At 33.4% G+C, this 17,854-nt stretch overlaps 8 protein-coding genes across 8 annotated transcripts; 5 read left to right on the top strand and 3 right to left on the bottom strand.

The window, feature by feature from the left end:
- Nucleotides 1–836: 836 nt before the first annotated feature.
- On the top strand, nt 837–2,412 carry SAPINGB_P003899 (uncharacterized protein; the record flags this gene model as incomplete). The annotated part of the gene is made up of 2 exons (XM_031998614.1): nt 837–929; nt 1,006–2,412. 2 exons carry the CDS (start codon nt 837–839, stop codon nt 2,410–2,412), a joined length of 1,500 nt encoding a protein of 499 aa, XP_031854505.1.
- Nucleotides 2,413–2,498: 86 nt separating this feature from the next.
- On the bottom strand, nt 2,499–3,813 carry SAPINGB_P003898 (uncharacterized protein; the record flags this gene model as incomplete). Its single annotated transcript, XM_031998613.1, has 2 exons — nt 2,499–3,628; nt 3,690–3,813. The coding sequence occupies 2 exons, from the start codon at nt 3,811–3,813 to the stop codon at nt 2,499–2,501; spliced, it is 1,254 nt and encodes a 417-aa protein (XP_031854504.1).
- A 496-nt stretch (nt 3,814–4,309) lies between these two features.
- Nucleotides 4,310–6,634, top strand: SAPINGB_P003897 (uncharacterized protein; the record flags this gene model as incomplete). Its single annotated transcript, XM_031998612.1, has 1 exon — nt 4,310–6,634. The coding sequence occupies one exon, from the start codon at nt 4,310–4,312 to the stop codon at nt 6,632–6,634; it is 2,325 nt and encodes a 774-aa protein (XP_031854503.1).
- A 780-nt stretch (nt 6,635–7,414) lies between these two features.
- Nucleotides 7,415–8,614, top strand: SAPINGB_P003896 (uncharacterized protein; the record flags this gene model as incomplete). Its single annotated transcript, XM_031998611.1, has 1 exon — nt 7,415–8,614. The coding sequence occupies one exon, from the start codon at nt 7,415–7,417 to the stop codon at nt 8,612–8,614; it is 1,200 nt and encodes a 399-aa protein (XP_031854502.1).
- A 183-nt stretch (nt 8,615–8,797) lies between these two features.
- SAPINGB_P003895 (uncharacterized protein) lies at nt 8,798–10,107 on the bottom strand (the record flags this gene model as incomplete). Its single annotated transcript, XM_031998610.1, has 3 exons — nt 8,798–9,414; nt 9,466–9,724; nt 9,787–10,107. 3 exons carry the CDS (start codon nt 10,105–10,107, stop codon nt 8,798–8,800), a joined length of 1,197 nt encoding a protein of 398 aa, XP_031854501.1.
- Nucleotides 10,108–10,428: 321 nt separating this feature from the next.
- Nucleotides 10,429–11,490, top strand: SAPINGB_P003894 (uncharacterized protein; the record flags this gene model as incomplete). The annotated part of the gene is made up of 1 exon (XM_031998609.1): nt 10,429–11,490. One exon carries the CDS (start codon nt 10,429–10,431, stop codon nt 11,488–11,490), a length of 1,062 nt encoding a protein of 353 aa, XP_031854500.1.
- Nucleotides 11,491–11,557: 67 nt separating this feature from the next.
- On the bottom strand, nt 11,558–12,949 carry SAPINGB_P003893 (uncharacterized protein; the record flags this gene model as incomplete). The annotated part of the gene is made up of 3 exons (XM_031998608.1): nt 11,558–12,435; nt 12,485–12,738; nt 12,813–12,949. 3 exons carry the CDS (start codon nt 12,947–12,949, stop codon nt 11,558–11,560), a joined length of 1,269 nt encoding a protein of 422 aa, XP_031854499.1.
- A 1,741-nt stretch (nt 12,950–14,690) lies between these two features.
- SAPINGB_P003892 (uncharacterized protein) lies at nt 14,691–15,878 on the top strand (the record flags this gene model as incomplete). The annotated part of the gene is made up of 2 exons (XM_031998607.1): nt 14,691–14,862; nt 14,914–15,878. The coding sequence occupies 2 exons, from the start codon at nt 14,691–14,693 to the stop codon at nt 15,876–15,878; spliced, it is 1,137 nt and encodes a 378-aa protein (XP_031854498.1).
- Nucleotides 15,879–17,854: the final 1,976 nt, after the last annotated feature.

The following is a 17,854-nucleotide window of genomic DNA, read 5'->3' as shown; positions in this document are numbered from 1 at the left end:
AGAGATACCAGCTTATTTATTTCATTATTTTAAAATTGGTTTTTGTGCACAGGAAAAAAGTGAGAAATGGGGGGAAAATAATGATGATTGAGCAGAAAAAAAAACAGAAAAGTTTAAATATGATTTTTTTATTTATCCCGGAACTTTTTCGAAATTAATATTTCTGTTCATTAAATAAGTCTTTTTTCAAATAAACACTAATTAGTGTTTAGGGCTTATTAACATATATTAATCTAAATTCCTAACTAAAAAAAATACTGATTTCAGGACAAAAATTAGTTATCATAACTGTTTAATATAATATTCATAATATATAATCAAACAAAATTGAAAGAAAAATTAGAATAAATCTAGACAATAGAACGTTCAATTCAATTATCTTATAAATTTGTAATAATACATCTATGATTTAATTGCCAGTTTCTTAAACCAAACATCGTTCTTAGAATTTTTTTGAAAGGGAAATTAAAACAAATTACCAAACTAGGAATTTCAATTTCTAGTTTTAAATACCACCTTATTTTTTGAAATTATGGGTTTTTAACCTATGCAGGTAGGACAACTTCTTGAAATTTCATGTTTTAACGAGGATACATTTATACGGCTATGCGGTGACAAAAAAGTGATCTGTAATTACAAAATTTGTTACAAAAATATTACGTAATTTTATCTATCACTTCCTGAAAATTTTTTTTTTCTTCATAGTTTTCCATATCGTTGCAGATTTTTGGAATTTCAGTCAACTTTGATCCCAACAGCAATAGGCTTTAAATCTAGAAAATATCTTCAGACATTATATTTATAAAAGGGATAAAATAGATCACAGACTTTAGACAATGTCAGCACCATTAAGACGCTTGGAGCCAGCGAAAAATCCAGGTCTTCCTTCAAAAATTACGCCAGAACAAACGTACTGGCGTGGGTTTCGGGTAAGTCTCTACTTTTAATGATATAGACTAGTTAAAATGACTATTCAAGGAATAATTTATTAATTTTTTAATTAAGAGCCCTTTATTAGTCAAGGAAAATAATGCAGTAAACCACATCCATTTCAATCCTCAAAGTCCGCATGATTTCGCAGTCACAAGCAGCACAAGAGTTCAAATATTTTCAGCTAAAACGCGACAAGTAGTTCGAACTATTGCGCGGTTTAAAGACACTGTTTATAGCGGTGAATTTAGATCTGATGGCAAGCTACTTGTTGCAGGCGATGCTACAGGGTTAGTTCAGGTTTTTGATGCCAGTTCGCGCTCAATTCTTGTCACATTACAGCCTACTCTCCATCCTACTCATGTAACTAAATTTCATCCATCATCTCTTACAACTCTTCTTACCGCTTCTGACGACAAAGTGGCTCGATTATACGATATAACTGCTTCAAAACCAGTTGCCACATTTGATCAACACGGGGATTATATCCGAACTGCTTGTTTTGTCCCTGATTCTACATTGATAGCTACAGGCTGTTACGATGGCATTTTTCGCATTTTTGATTCTAGAGCTCCTGCAGAAGGCCCAGTTTTTCAATACAATCAAAATTCTCAAGTTGAAAGTGTATTGGCCTTAAATTCAACAACAGTTGTTTTGGCAGGAGGTCCCTTTGTTAAAGTTTGGGATATAACTGCTGGAAAAATGATTAAAAACTTTTCCAACTTCCAAAAAGCAGTCACTACATTATCAGACGCTGGGCCTGGAAAAGGATTAATTGCAGGATCTCTGGATGGCCATGTTAAGGTTTTTGACTATTCTACTCCTAACTGGGAAGTAACATTTGGTTGGAAATTTGGTGGACCTGTTTTAAGTAGCGCAGTGAGCCCAGACCATAAGCATTTTGTTACAGGTTTGGCTTCTGGCTTACTGTCTATTAGAACTCGTAAGACAGAAGGAAAAGAAATCAGGGGTCCTAAGGGTCCTAAAACTAGCAATATTAAAAGATTATTAAGGGGTTTAGAGTATCACGGCGAGCTGGAGCACCGCATTATTGATGATACTGTACCACATGATCATATATCGAGGAAAAAGACACCTTTGTGGGAGCGCCATTTACGAGCATTCAGATGGGCTGATTCATTAGACGCTGCTATAGAATCAAAAGCGCCTATTGAAGTTAAACTATTAGTTCTTGAAGAGCTAAGAAAACGTGGAAAAGTTCAAAGAAGTTTGGCAGGGCGAGACGAAGCATCATTGGAACCTCTATTAAGGTGGTCATTTAAAGCAATTAAGGATTTCCGTGCTTTACCAGTAGTTGCTGATTTCCTTTCTGTTATTTTGGACATGTATGGTCCACTAATCGAAATCTCTCCCCTTTTAGAACAACGAATTCTTGAACTGCGAAGTTTACTTATTTCAGAAGTCAATGTTGTCGAGGAAGCTCAAAAACTTCAAGGCATGATGGAACTGCTTATTGGCTAAAGATGTATGCTTTATTATATATATCCCATGGCATAAATAAATAAAAAATTTGCAATAAATTCTAGAGACAATAGATAAATTTGGAGTTATTTTTTTTTAAAAAACTGTGGACGACCTTTGAAACCTGAGTTGTGAAGTTTAAGTCGTTTATAGTTTTGAGGAATAGGCTGTTTAGAAACTTTTGTAGAATCGATATCAATAACTGGTTCATTTATAGACTCAAAGTCAGGCCTAAAAACGTGTCGTCTAGTGGTTCGCTTTTGACCCCTTTTTTTATAAATCGGGCGTGAAGAATTAGAAGTGTCAATCTCATTATCCTTTTCTTTTGTTTCGCCTAAGTGATCAAAATTTTCAATTTCATTTAAATCATTATTTTGGTTTTTCACATGCATTTCAAAATCTAACACTTGATTCTGAGTTTGGGTAACACTGTCTTTTCGCATTTCTGCGATAATATTTGAAAGTCCACGTCGAATCTTTCGTGGCCCTAATGGGGAAAGCCCTATGCAATCGTGCACAATTCCTTGGGTCTCTTGAAATGAAAGGTTTCTACCATTTTCAAGCTGACTAGGTGATTCAGTAGGTTTGACAACTGGTGTTTCCAAATGCTTAAAGCTTGTAAGTGATAAAGTAGAATTATGAATGTATTTTGGTGTCATCATCAAGCTGTTTGAGATGTCAACATTATCGAAGGACGACGAAGAAGGGGTGTTTGGTGAGTGTATTGAAAGCTTTTCCTTATTAGGGGTTTTAGGTGAATTAGGAATAACTGGACAATCATCATCATTTAAACTGCGTTTCGGATTATCCAATGAAGAGTTATCTTTATTTATTAACGTCGATTCTGGGGTTTGCCTTAAAGACGAGGAACATGGAGAATATGACTTTAAATCAAACAGGCCCAAAACCTGACCATGGACTTGAGGGGTAGGCCCAACCTCAGTAACACTTGCTAGAGCTGAAGATTTTGATATCGGGGTAATAAACTCTTCTGGTTTTTGCTTTCTATTAGGTGTCGATACTTCGCAAATAGACTGATTTTCATTTTTCTTTTCATAATCAAAAAGAGGTTGCCTTTTTTCGGGTTTCAGGGATTTTGCAGGTGGCCGTTTATACTCAGAAAGACTTTTGTCAGCCCTTTTATGTGAATTAACAGCTCTATTTACTGGATCAGACAGTGATTGCTTTGACTTTTGATAAATTTTGTATTTTTCAGCTAAAATTGCAGGTTATTAATACGAACGTCATATCAACAAGAACGCGTTATAAAAACGTACCAATTTCCGGAAATTTCTTGATATCCGATTTTCCAGGAGGCCTGTTATTATCTTTTTTGAATTCATATTCCCATTTTTTAAGTTCTAGTTTTAATTGCAAAACTTTCTCGGATTTAGTTCCCATCTTAATATTTAATATAAAGGTTGTTTGCTAAGGCAAGTTCTAGTTTGTCTAATAAATAAACACAAAAAAAAAAAAACAAATAATCGTTAGGTTTATACGCGTATTTTTGGCGATTTATTTTTTTTTGTTCCTATACATTCAGTTTACTGTAACTAAGCATAAACTTGTTTTTCAACAGTTACCCTACTTTTATGATAATCTCTGACAACTTGAAAAAAACTATGTCTCCACACTTCAAAAAATTTTTTTTGCTTGAAATCAGCCAACCAGAGGCTAAGGTCTTTTTTACCGTTTAATGACCTACAGTTTTACTCCATTGAAATACATCAGTTGCTACTAAATTCATTTTTTTACCATTCATCCACAAACATAGTGAAAATTTCTTAGCAAATACTACAGACGGTCGATGATGATTCGAAGTCTGCCTTCTCATGTGGCGAACTCATGCCACAGAATTTTTTTTACTCGTTCTCTGCTTTTAAGTGCACCAAAATTTATGCCTATAAGCCTAAATACCAACACTAGCAAATTTTCAACCACCGCAACCACTTCCACCTCTGAAACAGATACCGAAAAGCACTCGAGCTTTTCAAAAAATATTTCCACTGAACATGAATCTCAAATAGAAACATCAATAGATTCGTCTATTCCATGGTATATGCGCAACAACAATGAAGATCTTGATCAACTTAACTCAGCTTTGAAAGAACCTATTCCTGAGCTTCCTCATGAATCTCCAGAGTCACTTGGTTTACTAGTTGAATTTCTTGTACGAGATTTAGGCCTTACCGACATTAAGTTTATTGACTTAAGAGACCGTGATCCTGTTACTGTTTTTGGCCCGGATGCAATCATGATTCTTGCAACAGGAATGAATGATAGACATATAGGCAAGGCTACTCAAAGTCTTCTTACCTGGATTAAGCAAAATCATGGAATAGTTCCTCACAAGGAGGGGATATACACTGCCGGATACATTAAAGTTCAAAAGCGGCGTCAAAAGAAACGGTCAAAAAAGTTTGCTATGGCAGACGAGACATATGAAAATTTGAACAGCAGGCTTTCCACCAATTGGATGACAATGGATACCAAGGTTGACGATATTTTTATTCATGTTTTTACCGAAGATAAACGCAGGTCTGTTGATCTTGAATACGTTTGGGCGAAAAATAAAAAAGAACTTCGTGCTCAACGTGCATTGCTGAAGGAAGAACAAACTCGAAATACTCAAGATCATTATGAAAACTCATATGCTAACATTTCCGAACCTAATCAGACAGAAAATGAACCTTTGCAAAGAAAATCTTTTTCAAACGAATCGTCAATATCACCCTTTGGATCAAATAGTGGGTCTATTCGAAAATTTCACACATTCAGATCAGGAAATTTATTTGCTGCACCTCCGTCAAACCCGTCATCTACATCTCTTTCGGATTTATTTAAAAATATTGTTTCGCAATCAAATCACTCAAATGAATCAACTCAATCAAGCAACAGACCTCACCCAACTGATTATAAGGGATCAGAAGAGAATACCCCCATTCATCAACTGCAGCTTTATTCATTTTTAGGAAACTACAAAAAAGCCAATGAAATTTATCGCACTTCATTTTCACATAAAGACCTTTCTCAAGATTTTGATATTCTTCAAAATAGATTGAATGAATCATCAGAGCACAAAGTTCGACGACACAATAGTAATGAAGCTATTTTACTTTTGTTAAAATCGCATATCAATTTTCTCTCTAAGCTTAAACCATCATCTCCACACAAATCCTCGAACGATTCACAACATTTAGAAGAGATTTTGAATGGTATTGGAGGTAACATTGACCAAAACAAGATTCATTTCAATCATGGAAAAGTCACATTGACTAAGAACAGCGATGTTGTTAATTCGTTTATCAGCTGTTTCCCTTATTATACTACTAGAGACCATTGGAAGTTACGACTCATTTTTTTTCAACGTGCTCATATGATTAATCCAACAGAATTTCCTATTGATATGCTTGTTGACATTGCAATCTTACAACAAGCGTCGTGTGAACCAGTTGATAACTGGGATATTGAATTCATTATCAATTCTATTATTCATACTAAGCAATTTGATAAACTTCCTTTTATGAAATCTTCCCAAGAAAAGTCTAAAAGAGTTTTCTCACTTTTATGTGACACGGTTCGTCCTTTATTGCCCGGCAGCAGATCATCTTCTAATGTTCCTTCTGTTAACGATTCAATGATTATGCTACTTTATCGTCTATGGACTAACGATAAAAATAATGATAGAAAAATTACCATTACACCTTCTTCATCGCGTTTAGATCCATCACCATTTTTAGACAATGAAGGCGAAATAGTACCTATATCGGACCAGAAAAATGAGAACCCTCTTGCTCGAGTTACTACTCCAATATCTCTATCATTATATCGTTATTTAATGGGTGAAATTGATATCACCGATAATATCACCCTTGTGACCGCTGATCAAGCTTCGCGCATTAGATCATTTTTAATTTTATCACTTACAGCTTTTGCCAATGATGGATATTGGTCTCTTTACTGGTCTCTTTGTGCTAAAATATTCAAGTCATATTACATTGACCCAGAAATGCTTCATATAATATCAGCACTTGTTACTAAAAGCGGTGACCAAAAAGCTATGGATTTCCTTCTTTCTCGATATATCCCTAAACTTTTCATGCATAATTCCAGCTATATCACACCTGAAATAACAGAGATCATTAAAAGCGGTTTAACAGTTTTGGATCCTAATGGCCAGAAATACATCACACTTCGTAAATACATCACACCCCGCACCTAGTACTATATATTTGTTAAATAATTAAAAGAAATGATTTTATCATAAATGATTGCATAGATAACGCATATTAAAAATTTCAAATGCTGGAGTTCGAAAACATTATAAGAAGATTCACATATGTGAATTTTATAATTCATTATAAATTGTTCAAATGAACTTGATTAAACCGGTCACATTTTGGGACAATAGTTTTTAAATGCGGCTTAAATAATTCATTACTAGGGTCTGATTTTCCGGAGTCCATTTCGGAAGTCCGAATTTTGGTTTCAAGATCATCTAATTAACCTTATTTCACATCATTGATGGACGTAATTGTTAAGTAGATCATGCCAATGATTAGTTATTGTTCAGCTATTAAGAAAATAAAGATATTTCACAATAAATCAATATATTATAGTTTTCTATGAATAATTACGTCATAATTATATATTATTTTTAAGGTCAATGATAATTATTTCCGTCATTATCAATTACACAATTTTTTATTCTAATTATTGAATCATTTTGATCTTTTACGGAGTTTAGAAAATTGTTGATTTCCATTAACCTATGGATTATGTTGGCTTTGTAAGCCACGACCAGTGTAGTATCCGATAAACTATATAAGAATAAGGAAATCAGCTCATCTAAATGATTTTTTTCTATTTAAAATTGAAATTATCAAATATATATCTAGTTACTCAATTCGGAAAACAATTTCTTATTTTCTTTAAATATTTTAAGCAATATTCATTCACTATTAATATTATAAATCACTAAAAAAAATTAACTAAATCCAAAATGTCTTCTATTACTGATCTTGAATTTACTGTTAGTGACCAAACCAAATTTCCTTCTCGAAAGAACATTGAAGGCCCTTCTCCTTTTTGGGACAAGTATACTGAAGGCCCTTCTTATATTAAGCCTGAGGATCGCCAGAAACCTCTGGTTCCTTCTGGAAAACTGGATCAAAAATATTCGGCTTTTGCAACGGATCTTTCGCCTCTTCTTGGAACAACCTATGATGACAATGTTAAACTCACCGACATTCTCGATAACGACGAATTGCTTAAGGATCTTGCCATTAAAATTTCTCAACGTGGCGTTGTTGTATTTAAGCACCAAAAAGATCTCACTATTCCCCAACAAAAGGAATTGATTCAAAAGCTTGGTATTCTTTCAGGAAAACCTAAAGGTAACGGCCTCCATATTCATCCTTCTGCTCCTGGTGCTGGAATTATTGGAGAAAATGGGTTGGTTGATCCCGAACTTTCTTTCATAACAAACAGAAAGAAGTCTAAGGTATTTGCTCAGAAGTATGAAGAAAAAACAGCCGCTTGGGGATGGCACTCTGACATTACTTTTGAACCGGTCCCTGCTGATTATTCTTCGCTTCGTATTTTTGAACTCCCCCCCACTGGTGGTGATACTCTTTGGGCAAATGGATATGCTCTTTATGAGAAACTTTCTCCATCGTTGAGATCTTATTTTGATACATTGACCGGTACTTATTCTCAACCAATTTTCAAAGAAAATGCTAATGAAGAATATAACCTTTATTCGGAGGAACGTGGTGCACCTGAAAACATTGGTGATGATTTGAAAGCTATCCAGCCTATTGTCAGAACAAACCCTGTAACTGGGTGGAAAACTCTCTTTGCTGTTGGTCATCATTTCACTAAAATTAATGAGGTTAACCCACTCGAGTCCCAGGCGTTGAAAGAATTTGTTTGGAACATTTTGGTACAATCACATGATATTCAGGTTAGACATAAATGGGGAAAGTACGACATTGCCATTTGGGATAACAGATCTACTTATCATACTGCTAATCCTGACATTAAATTACTTGGAGATGTATATAGAAGTGGTGTTAGAACCGTTGGTATTGCTGAGCGTCCCTACTTGGATCCCAATAGTATCACACAAACCGAGGGCTTACAGAAGCTTTCCACTTCTGAGAACGAGTTGGCTGATTCTTTGAAAAAGGTGTCTATTTAAAGCTTGATTTCTTAGTTCCTATATAGTTTCTAGTTGAAGAATATGCTTATTTATTCTAGTGGGTTAATTCCATTATTAATGAAATATTTAAATATTAAATTAAAATTTCTTTCCATTTGCATGTTACATTACAAATCCAAAAACATCATCCATTATATAAATTGCTTAAAAAAATCGACTTATTTATACAACAGTCTCCATTTCAATATCATCTTCATCATCTTCATCGTAGTCTTCATCACCTTCGTTACCTTCATTAGAGGGATTTCCGCCAGCAGAACCGTCCTCTACTTGGGCTTCACCATTTGATTTGCTGCTTCCATCAGCAACACCGTTACCAACCATGCCATGTTTTTTATACTCAGGCTTTAAGGAGTATTTCATTGAATAGGGTCCCTTTTTTATTAAAATAGCAATCTCATCCAAAACTTCTTTAAGATAAACTTCAGGCTGTTTGGTGCGTTCTTTTAAACCCTTTAAACTCCAGTAATCATAACTTTCAAATAATTTGAACAGCAAATCCAAAAGCTCGTTGCGCGGAATACGTGTTGCTTTTCCTTCTGATGATGCTTTGGAGTCCTTTTTTTGGGCCCTCATGAACTGGCTGGCTTGACCACGAAGAGTCTGTGAAAATGCGCCTGAAGAGACCTCTAGTGAGTCAGACAAAAGAGTTACCTTAGGTCTAGGCTCCTCTTCTTGTAGACGTCTTCTTGAACTGATCACTTTGTTGTAATTAGGATCATTAAGAGAAGGAATCACATTGCATTCATGACAGACTTTTCCCACCAAAGAAGTTCTCTCTAAAGCAAAATGGTTAGCATTTTCTACTAAAGAGAAAATAAAAAACTTACTTGGAATAGTTTTCACATAAGGGACAAACCTATCCTTATTAAATTGAAATCTTCCTCCTCTTCTCGAATGTTGTTGCTGTTGCTGCTTTGCAGCAAGCGATGTTGCATCTTGAGACTTCTTTTTATCATACTTAGGAAGATCTTTTTCTGTAAAAACAAATGTATTATTGTTATCACGTTGTTCCGCCAACATAATATCATACTCTCTAGGAATATCTTGAGTTTCAGGAGTATCATTAAGTAATAGTTTTACGTCCCACTGTTAAAAAAAGTTAGCAACCTAAATAAACAATATCAAAAATATTCAAAATAGATATTAACCTTTTGTTCACTTGGATTAGATGTATTGTTATGAATCATAACTTTTCCTAGATTTTGTCCTTGAAGCTTATCATGATCTCTCCATTTTTCCATCAAAAATTTGGGAAGTCTTACTAGCCAAACCTTGGTATCCGCCTTCGAAGTATCTAAGTCTAAGGAATCTTCGTCATCTTCCAAATCATCTTCGTCGATGTCTTCCAAATTTTCAGAGCTGTTGTTACCTGAAACTCTGTTGCCGTTAACAATTTTGGATTCAGAGGTATCATTACGCCCAAGAGATTCGTCTTTTGGTTCTTGTTTGATTGCAACATTTGGTGCCATACTGATAATTATGAAAGGTGCTTTTGAAAAAAATCCTTAAAAATTTAAATATAAATAGATTAAATCACTAACAATAAAATTGCAGATATTTAAGATTAACCAAAATCACCCTTTTCGCGGTGATCGTTGACAAAGTACAAATAATTAAGTTTGAGAACAAAAATTGATGGTGGTAATAAAATCTTTAATTCAGTTCTATAATATTTGCCATGACTTATTCTACACACCAACCGTTTTTCTACTAAATTCTATTAATGCTCATGGTAGCTTTCTATCTAAACCAACAACTTTACAATATTCTCTGCTCATAAATTTTTAAAAATGGATTTTTCTCAAATTTTAGCAAAAGAGATTGCTAAAAAAAAAGCTACTGTTCAAAATGCCCATGAGTTTAAAAATAATCTTGATGAAAGGGCCAGCATACCATGTTCAAATACGCAACCAAAACAAAAAGAATATATTCCTAAAGCTGATATGAATGATATGAAAAAAGCCAAAGAGGAACCCAGCAAAGCTAATGATAAAAGTGCAATACCCCCAAAGGAGAGTGACACAAATTTAAAAAGGCCAAGAAATAGAGATGATTTTGATGAACGTGAAAACCGTAAACGAAAGGTTCGAGAAGAATGGGTACAAAAAATGAAAGAAAAAGAGTTACAAAAGGAAGAAGAATTAAAACAGAAGGAAGAATTACAAAAATTTGAAGAAAATTTATTAAGTGATGAGCAGATTTTAATAGAGTTAAAAGCTAGGGGCTATTTGGAATCCGACTTACAGAACGAACCTAGGTCTTCTTTAGTAAAAAAGCTACACAAAATCAACGAAAGAGAAGAGAAACAAAGACGTATTCAAATGGAAAATAGCGTGAATATGGAAATTATTGAGAGTGAAATTTTGCATGATCGTGAAAAAGTACAGGCACAAATGGCAGCTACTATTCGCACTTTACTTTCTGAGTGGAAAAACGTATTAGAAAAAAATAATGACACACCTGACCAAGCCAAACAAGTATTACGAGAAACTGTTTCTTATTGCAAGCCACTTCTAACTCGACTAAGAAGTAAAGATAATCCATTTCCAGAGAAACTTTATAATAAATTAGCTCGATTGTTTATGCATATTCAAAAGCACCAATATCGGGAGGCGAACTCGATTTACATCAAAATGAGCATAGGTAATGCAGCTTGGCCAGTGGGTGTTACAGCTGTAGGCATACATGCAAGAAGTGCAAGGGAACGTATTACTGGTGAAAATAATGAGAGTTCAGGTGTTGATGTTGCACACATATTAAGTGATGAAGACACTCGCAAATGGATAATTGCCGTGAAAAGATTTATTACGTTTGCCGAAGCACATTTACAAGACAAAAGCTTTCAATCATAAATGACAGGGGCAGATTAATTTTAACTTAAATGATATATAAACTCATTTACCTAACAAAACCACATTCTTACTTATTAAGATTAGTTGAGTTCCAGTACTTGGCTTCCATTCCATCAGGAGGACTAGTTTCAATTTTCTTTTGAGATACTTCTTCCCAATTTGTAGAAAGAGCAGTTCCATTGCTTTCTGTATAACTTTTAAGCATTGCACGTTGAGTATCAGAATCAGCGTTTTGATATAAAATTCTAAAAAATGCATTAGGATCACCATCGGCTTCATTCTTCTCGATCTCCTTGATATCATCTTTAGCGATAGAATCCCAGTTTTTAGGACCAGACTTTGACGAACTTGGATATAAAAATGTATTTGAAGGTGGAATGCCTAGTCCTTTCTGTGCCTCTTCAGCAGAAACTTTAGTGGCTTCTCCTTCGGTGTTATCAGCACCTTCTCGTAACAAAGTTGCCCATTTTAAATCAGTTGACTTAACCAAGTTAAGCTCAATTTTAGTACCGAAAACTCGAAATGTGGATTCTTTAGTATTAATAGTTCCATAAAGTGGATCGAAGTCATAAACAAATTCAGACCCAGTAGGTAAAGGAAAAGAAACTGAAACTGATGACTCAGAAAAGTCTACATTGACTTTATCTTTTGGAGAATTTTTAATGAAAAGAGAAATATCAACATTTTTTCCGTTTTGATACCAGTCAAATCGAATGTTCTCAACATTGGGTTCAATGGAGACAGCGGGTTTCGGTGCAGAAGACTGCCCAGTTTTGTCTGAATTATCTGTTGAAGTACTTGAAGTAGAGGGTGCATCCGAAGGTGGCAAAGCCTTTTGCTCATTTTGAGAAGGAGAAGGAGCAGGTTTTGATTTAATAATAGGCTCAGGAATTTTTATACTTTGAGGAATAGCATCAATAGTAACAAGATCAGGATCATAAGTATCTTAAAGTAAAGTTAGTAAATCTTAAAAAACTCTGAATTTTTTTCTTACCTTTTCCCAAGTTAGCTCCAATCTTTGCTTTCCAGACGCCATGAGTGGCGCTTTCTTCAGGTGCGTATTCTATAGATTTTTCTAATGAAAACAAAGCATCGTCATAACGTTTGAGGTTGCATAAAGTAATTGCTCGCCGAAGCAAACCTTCACTGATTTTCTCTCGTTTACCAGAGTTGTAAGCTGCCACGATTGCCAGTTCCGAATCTTTATAAGCTTTTCCAAGTTGACCCAGGCGTTGGTAGGCTGTCGATCTATAACAAATATTATGAAAACAAATTGGTTAGTACATAACTTGATAAATTAAAAACAAAAGGGATTATAATACCTATTGATATAAAGAGTAGAAGAGGCTGGGTATTCTTCTAAGGCTTCAGTACATTTAGATACAACCGCATCATAATCTTTGGCTTCCATCAAACCTTTGGTATTATCAATTAAAGAAGTAAGCGATTCAACTACCATGTTTAAGAAGTTTAAATATTGACACTACTATTAAAAAGAAGAGAAGAAAAGTAATATTGATTGTTTGTTTTTATTCCAAGGGGAAAAATATGAACAAATTAATTGACCTTTAGGGTTTATTTATATAATATCAGTAAAACCAACTAGTGATATATCATATGAGAAATATGTGGATAAAAATAGAGTTTATTGCAAAAATTGCTGGTTAAATGTTTAACGATATAGGTTCACTTATGGAAGGGGGATCATGGAAAAAACTAGAAAAAACATACGCATATATTATGTTACCCACAAAATTTAATGACACAACGACATTAAGTTTTTTTTTTGTTTTTCGTTTTAATCATAAACATAAATGCTGAATATTCGAATATTCACTTAGTAGATCTTGAAGATCTATCAATGATTAATTGATCTAAAGCATTAGGTTTTATATAGTTGATTATTTTTCAAAATAGTAATACATTTACAAGAACAAAATGCGTTAGCATATCTTTTACAGAAAACAAAAATACCTAATGACAACTGTTACAAATATGAAAATATATCATAACTATGTACTAGATATATCCTAATATTTAAACTATGGTGAAACCCTCTATATAAGTTGAAGGGAATTAAGTTCTTTTAACTTAAAAGAACCTTTCTCTGATAGTTTTAGAAAAAATCTAGCTTTTTTTCTAAATATTTCAATCAAATAATATTCCAAAACGATTTCCGGGTTATATAAAAAAAATTTGTAGATACAAAACTGCTCCTATAAGAAGTTATTAAGAGTAGGACTGTAGCAAAAATACTGTAAAAAAAATTGTTGCATTGACCACCCAAATTTGAAGCTAAAATCAAATTAGAGATGAGCTAAATGCTATCAAATTTTACATTGGCCTCATTTATCAATAGGCATCAAAATTACATTTACATAAAAAAAATTAATGTCTGCAGCATGGGTTTACCCGAATAACAATCAGTCAATGACTTATCAAAGCGTTTAGGAATATGCTGCTGCGAAATACCAACGAACTACACATAAACCAGTTTCAATTTCCGAAAAAAAAGAAACCTTAAATTGTTTATGGAGCTCAAGAAGTTATGACGCATTATTATAGAATCAGCCAACGGGGTCGTCTCGTAAAAACTAAGTTTTCATTACTCAATCTAATGAGAAGGCAACACATGCATTTCTTAAAATTTCAATGATGCAAATTCCTATAATTCACAGAGACCTCACACCAAACAATACCAATATCATGAATATAAGAAACCCAAACTCTTGTAAATACAAGGGAGTCCCCATATATCCCAATGATGGTAAAGTCAGCGTTAATAGCGGCACCCTAAGAAAAGAAAAAGCACATCAAAAAATTAACAAATGACTGATAATATTGTCATTTCAAACGTCCACACTCAGCGTTGAAATGTGAAACTCCTCCTAGTAGAAACATTGAATATGTTTACTAGAAAAAACCTCACCCGATCCATGGTTGTTTAGAAAAAAAAAATAAAAGGAGAAAAAAACTGGCTATTTATACTTTTTCTAATTTTTTTTTTAAAAAATAGACCTGCAGGGTAACACTTAGGGTTGAAATTTTTTCAAAAAAGTACCCTAAACCTTAAAAAAAAATTTACTTGATGAACATAATGAAAGGAAACTTTTCCTTTGATCTAGTTATTACGTCCATTTGCATAGACAATCATCTTCAGAAGATATCTAAAAAAGAAAAAAAGGATTTTCTATTAAAAAATGGGGAAAAACCAGACTGCCTCTGTGGCTAAAAAAAACCTCAGCTTGCAGGCCAAAAAACGAAAGAAACCATCATCTGAGCCCAATATCAATCAAAAGAATTCTCCTTCATTAAAAGCACATCCAGCAAATGTACAGACACACCCTTTTGTCAAAAAACTTGCCGATAATGGTACGAAGTTCAAATATTATTAATTAAAACAGAGTTTAACACATATTTTAGAAAAAAGCGTACGCGATAATGCCCTTAAATCTCTTAATGTGTTCTTACAGACATCAAAAGAAATTCCGTCATTTGAACTTTTGAAACTTTGGAGAGCACTTTTTTATTCCGTGTGGCTTTGTGATAGACCCTTAACTCAGCAAGCATTGACAGATGATTTAGCAAATATTCTTATTAAAATTCATTCAATTAATTTTTCCACTTTCCTCGATGCCTTTTGGGTTATTATGGCACGTGAATGGGAAGGATTGGATAGATATCGATTAGACAAGTTTTATTTGCTAATAAGAAGGTATTTTGCAGCATCTCTGAGACGGCTTAAGAATCAAAACTGGGATGATGATTGGACAGACGATTTTTTAAAGCTGATGGAACATATCCCTTTGAACTTAGATAATATAAAGGTTCCTAATGGCATTCGTTTCCATATTTTTGATATCTTTCTTGATGAATTTGAAAGAGTAATGAAGGAAGACGATATATCTTTTACAAAGGGTATCAAGTCGAAAAGAACTAAGAAAGGTATAGATGAGGAAGACAGACTCGAAATCGACAATGTTCCAGAATACCACACTGTGAATAGTGATAATGAAGAAGAAAGTGATGATGAAAATAGTGATGACGAAGATAGTGAAAGCTCGGATTCTGAGGATGAAGGTTGGGTTGAGGAAACAGAGGAAGAAAAATCTCAAAAAGAGAAAAAGAAGATGGATGAACAACAAAGAGAGCAAATCGAACGTGAAAAAGAATGGGTGGTCATTGCGAAAAAAATAAAAGAAAACAATGTACCTTTAAAAAAGCTTCTTAAACCATTGGAATCTCTGGCCACTCAAAGTCAGTATAGATTGATTCGAAAGGCTGCCCAAGAAGTCTTAGATGACGAGAGACTGATAGTTTGGGGAGTTAATAAATCCTCTACATTAAAAGAAGCCGATAGTGAAGAAGAATTCACTGGTTGGAACTGATTTTTTTTTAATTGTATTCTCTTTTGTACATGAGTTTCTTCAAAAATGATTCATAGAATCTTTTAAATTAATCTTGATTTGTTTTTTATACTTTGGTTTAAAATTTTCCAGGACCAAAAAATTTATTTAAAGATACAATAAATTCCTATAAATTGTCAAATACACACAAATTTACTCGTGACGAGCACGTTTGTGGTTCCAATCGCCTCCTTCTTTGGAGTTTATGTTCCTATTATTACTACCCCCTTGTGAGTTGACTTGTCCTTGAAACGGAACAAAATTAAAACCTCCAGAAAAGTTAGGAAAATTAGTTTGTTGATTCGATCTTCCTTGTACCATCCCAAATTGAGACATATTAGTGAATCCACCCATAATGTTCATCTGATTTGTGTTATTTCCCCCATTGAAACCATTGTTACTCATGCCTCCACCGTTTCCTCCCACATTACCTATACGGGAATTATATCCATTTCTCCCTATTCTCCCATCATTATGCCCCCCAGTTCCTGTACCACGGTTGTTGTGATATTGCTGATTATGATGAAAGCCGTTATTACCAGAGTTCATATTGTTAGCATTACTGAACTTGCTTGTTTGAATTCTAAAAGGCGTAGAAGAGGGAGAACAATAGCTCACATTTATTGGAGTGCTGGATGAAAAAAAATCGGAATCTCTTTCTTTAGCAACCGTATTTTCAATATAGGTTTTGGTTTTTTCAGAAGAATCAAGAGTATTAAATTCGACATATACCACGCTAAATTAAATTTCAATTATTATATTACTATTATGATTATTGTAATTATTGTAATTATTGTAAAGTTTTACTTTTTTAAAAAACGTACCCTTTTGATTTACCATTTACCTTATGTTCATCAAAAATGATGACTTTTAGGTAGTTGTCTTGACCAGATTCTACTGCCCAATTTCTCACATCTTCTTCATTAGTCCACCAGTTCAAGTGCTCTATAAGGATAGATTGTGTAGCTGATATACTTTTATTTGCACTATATCCTGTCTGATTGTAAAAATTTCCAGTTGTGTTATTTTTATGAAAATTGGAATGATAGTTATTTCCTTGGTAGTTTTTATTTTGGTAATTGTTAAAATTCTGGTGACTTTTGTCAATATTTCCACTTTTGTTGTAATCAGTATTAGTATTATTCGTAGAGTTAATACCTTGTGTATGCTTATTCTCAGGTATCGAATTGGCAGGAGACCCTTTTTGTATATGATTCTTGGAATTATAAAACGAATTGGAATCTAAATCGTTACCTAGATCAATTTCAAAATTATATTCATCACTAGACATCGTAAAACAACCAATAAATATTATTCACCTTCAGAAATATTGTAAAATGTTAAATATTATTGATATATTGATCATTAAAAAAACTATAGTAGAACAGTAAGTTTTTGTTCTTGAAAAGTTAGAGATTTAAATATATTTTCAGTGTCTTTATAAATGTTACAATATCAACCATACGTATTTTTCTATTATTTTTATTTTTATTTTTATTTTTATTTTTATTTTTATTTTTATTTTTATTTTTATTTTTATTTTTATTACCTTTGAAACATGAAACCAGCTGACAGCGTAAAAAAATTATAATTTCAGTTCATACACTTACTTCACTAGATAATATTTGGGCAAAAATCACGATTGTAAAGACCAAACTATGTAGAAAGGACTTTGAAATAGAGGTTAGTCTTTTTTTTTTTTTTAAAAAAATGGATGCAATTTTTTAAAGCTTCTTTTTAAGCGTTGAGAAGACAGACTAAGATATGCTTTCTCAAAGTTTTGAAAAAACAGAAATGACCAATTTAGATTTAGTGTGATTTGTTTTGTAGAGAAATTTTAGCATTCGTAAAGTTACAAAGTTTGTTGCAAAAAAGCCTTAAGGAGTACAACGATTTTTTCAAAAATGGGCATAACCTTTTATTTCTCACTAATTAAAAGCAATATCTTGCAATATTCA

The sequence above is a fragment of the Magnusiomyces paraingens genome (genome assembly GCF_902498895.1).
Source record: "Magnusiomyces paraingens strain CBS 517.90 genome assembly, contig: contig3, whole genome shotgun sequence".
NCBI classification, from domain to species: domain Eukaryota; kingdom Fungi; phylum Ascomycota; class Dipodascomycetes; order Dipodascales; family Dipodascaceae; genus Magnusiomyces; species Magnusiomyces paraingens.
Note: the sequence above shows the minus strand (reverse complement) of the source record. Positions and strands in the feature narration are given on the sequence as shown.